We start from the raw sequence: 3337 nt of genomic DNA on the forward strand, positions 1-3337 counted from the left end.
ATAGAGAGGGAAGGTATTTACGCTCATGAAGTAATTCAAAAATATTTTTCGAATATTTGTTTTATCAAATAAAATTGGAGGAAAATTTTAAAAAATCCTTTATATCTATGTGGGTAAATCAAACACTTAAATGTGGTCATAGGTACAAAAGAATGGAAGTAAAAGTGTTTCTCTTAGGTTGCTTTGTGCCTTATCTTTTCAAGCGAAATGGTGAAGTTCTTGTGCAAACAGGTAAATTACACAGAACAGGATCTTGGTTGATAACTATCAAGGGTGTGTTGTAGATACAACATTTTGTGAGCTGTCATTCTTTGACCGCCAGCCTCCACCAAAACAGTATAAAGGCTGCTGTCTGGGACCCAGAAGAGTATACCTGAGCAATACCTCCTGTTGTCATTATCAAAACAGTCTTCGACAGGTGAGTTATGTTTTTCATATGAATTTATTCACCAGCAATGATTGACTGAAATTGTTTCTGTTGTGATTTTAAAGTAACAGCTTTTGGTAAAAGCGGTAATTTTCATTGTACACTATCAATTTTTTGAATGGTAGGGGTAAAATAATTGATAATAATAGTAACAATAACAATAGTGATTGGGTTACATTTATATCACACATTTCATGGATCACAATGTGCTTTGCAATGAAGGGGATTAACTCACATCAACCACCCCAAAATTCTACAGCGTAGTTCCCAAACCCAATATATGACAGCCATTGTGACAGTCAACGAGCAAATATGTTTCACATCAGTTTTTCACATGAAGCGATGTTCCTGTTGAATCCCTTAAAGATTGTTTGGTCCTCAGACTGAAGCAGGACCTTTAGCATTCAACAGGCTTGTTGTTAAATTTCTGGGCATCTTCAGCACAATGCATGTCAAGGTAAGAGTGCATTTCTCTATAAATCTGAATTCACACTTTTACGCATACAACGTAACTGCATTGCATTATGCAAGGAAACAAATGCCATATAATTTGTTACTTACTGTACATATATATGCAGACAGGTTTCTTTTCTGTTTTTCTCAGGCTGTCACTGTTGTTTACTTGGTGGTGGCACTGCTGGGGGAAAGTAGTGCACAGAATGTGAGTATTCTCCTCCATGATCCTTTAAAAGCAACTTAACCATAAGACACTGCAGCTGAACGGAGAATGCAATATGAAGCGTGAAATACTGTGGAGGATGTTATAGTGGTTTATCAAATCACAGTGTTACTGTGTGTATTAGGGGTGTAGTGATACACTGATTCATATCGGGGCATCCATACAAAAGCATGGGCACATCTGTATTGATGTTACATGTGAGATTCAATTCCACTGATTTTTTTTTTTAATTCTGTGTATAATATTCATATTAATGCCTAAAATTTAATGAAACTAGAGCACCTCAGACAATTCTAGTTATCTTTGAAGACTGAGTGTTATTTCGGTGGCGCATAATGAACTAATGTTTAGATACTCTAGATTTCTTTAAAAGCATAGAGTAATTATGGTAAATAAGGTTACGTTGAATCACATTTTTACAAAACGTATCAGCATGAGAATATATAGGTGAGGGCATTAGACTAGTGGTATTGTACACTGTCTTACTTAACAATAATACTCTGTAAGTGTTAGACTGAGCGATCTTGCAGTGTGTGTGTGTATTCAGGTTTATTTGCTGTGGTTAGTACGTCCAAATTAACACTTTCCCAGGGGTTCATTTTCCAAATAAATATTGATTTTGCAAGTATTTGCCAGCCAAGTGTAAGATTATGATTGTATTTCACAGAACAGCCTTAAGTACATTTCAAATGTGACCTCAAGTTTGTGTATCTACAGGTGGGACAGACAGGTGTCCAAGCGCATCGAGGTCAGTATCTCTCACATGGCTTGACATTTCACAAACACACACACACACACACAAACAAACAAACAAAGAATAGTGGCATTTCACAGGAAAAGCTGAAAAAAGATCAAGAAAACTACCAATAAAATCCCCCTGTGTTTTGTGATATAGCAAAACACAGTTGTTGTGTATGTGATAAAGAGATTACAAGCTCAGCACCAAGGTGGAAATTACATTCATTTCACTCAGATGCAAAATTTTAAATGCAAACAAGGGCATTTACTAGTTGGATTGGCAGCATTTTTGAATCAGTATGAATTGACTGTGTAATCCTTATCCTGCTGTATTCCCTGTTTTTTTTCCATAGGTCCTCCTGTCCACTTCTTCGCTTCAATGCCAACATCTCTTTCAGGCTATGTCGACCATATCAAATACACTGATGTGACCCTGAACATCGGTGGAGGATACAACAAATACTCTGGTGTCTTCACCGCTCCAGTCAGCGGAGTCTATCAGTTCTTCTTTTCGTATCAGAGTGGTCGTGGAAATGACAATAATGCCTTATATCTGGTAGTCCGTGGCTCTGAAGTCATGGTGTCTCATTCCCAAATCGCTGCACCCTCCACTGCTAGTAATTTGTCTACATATATGACTGTCCTGAAAAAAGGTGATGTTGTCTATGTGAAGCAGAAGCATGGCCTAATCTGGGCAGAGCCTTGGTCACGCACTATTACCTTTTCTGGGTCACTGCTTTCCCAGATATTCTGAAAGCTGCACTTCCTGGCTGCAGTACGATCATCCAATATCTGTTTTCTGTGTTTCATCTCCCTGTGCTCAAGTTTCATGCATAACAGCCAGAAGCAATAAAATAAATCTGTGTGTTTCATCCTTCTATTTTAAACACTTACTCTTCAGATGAATATACTGAAATTGTTATTGCCAGTTTCTACTATTATCAGTGTACACTGTAGACTGCTATATAATAAAGTGAAGCTCAAATCGCATTTACACTGAAAATGAATTTGTTCAACTTTTTTGAATGTTTCAGTTTGTGATTTTGAATTCAAACTGTTAGAATTTCCATCGTATCTGAACTGTTGTAATTAACTTTAAGAAAAATAGTGTATTTTACACCACAGTTTAGGATTCAGCATTGACATTGGAGAGTGCCAGTGCCCCTATGAGCAAGGATATGCATAGCAATGACGTTGCTCTTGACATTACATGTTGTCATGCTATTGAAAAACACATTCATGGGTTCCTGAACAAACAGAGCAGTCAGCAGCTCTCCCTCAGCTCTGTAACCCCAGAGCTCCTGCGTTCTCTTCTGCACAGGTGTGCTGATGTAACAGGTGAGCAGGAGGAACCCAACAGAAGAGACCACACAGCAGCACAGAAACAAAGTAACTTCACTGGACACTCCCGTCACTTCCCCAATTTTGGGTTGATTTTCCAACAATGGAAATTTGCAGCGCACCAATGGGAACATATGGCAGTGAAATCTACA

At 38.0% G+C, this 3337-nt stretch overlaps 1 protein-coding gene across 1 annotated transcript; it reads left to right on the forward strand.

Moving 5' to 3' along the window:
* The first annotated feature begins 324 nt into the window (after nucleotides 1-324).
* LOC118773197 (complement C1q-like protein 4) lies at nucleotides 325-2661 on the forward strand. The gene is made up of 5 exons (XM_036522032.1): nucleotides 325-418; nucleotides 794-884; nucleotides 1032-1088; nucleotides 1824-1854; nucleotides 2198-2661. Exons 2-5 carry the CDS (start codon nucleotides 873-875, stop codon nucleotides 2596-2598), a joined length of 501 nt encoding a protein of 166 aa, XP_036377925.1. The 5' UTR covers nucleotides 325-418; nucleotides 794-872; the 3' UTR covers nucleotides 2599-2661.
* Nucleotides 2662-3337: the final 676 nt, after the last annotated feature.

This window comes from Megalops cyprinoides, chromosome 1 (assembly GCF_013368585.1).
Source record: "Megalops cyprinoides isolate fMegCyp1 chromosome 1, fMegCyp1.pri, whole genome shotgun sequence".
Taxonomy (NCBI): Eukaryota; Metazoa; Chordata; class Actinopteri; order Elopiformes; family Megalopidae; genus Megalops; species Megalops cyprinoides.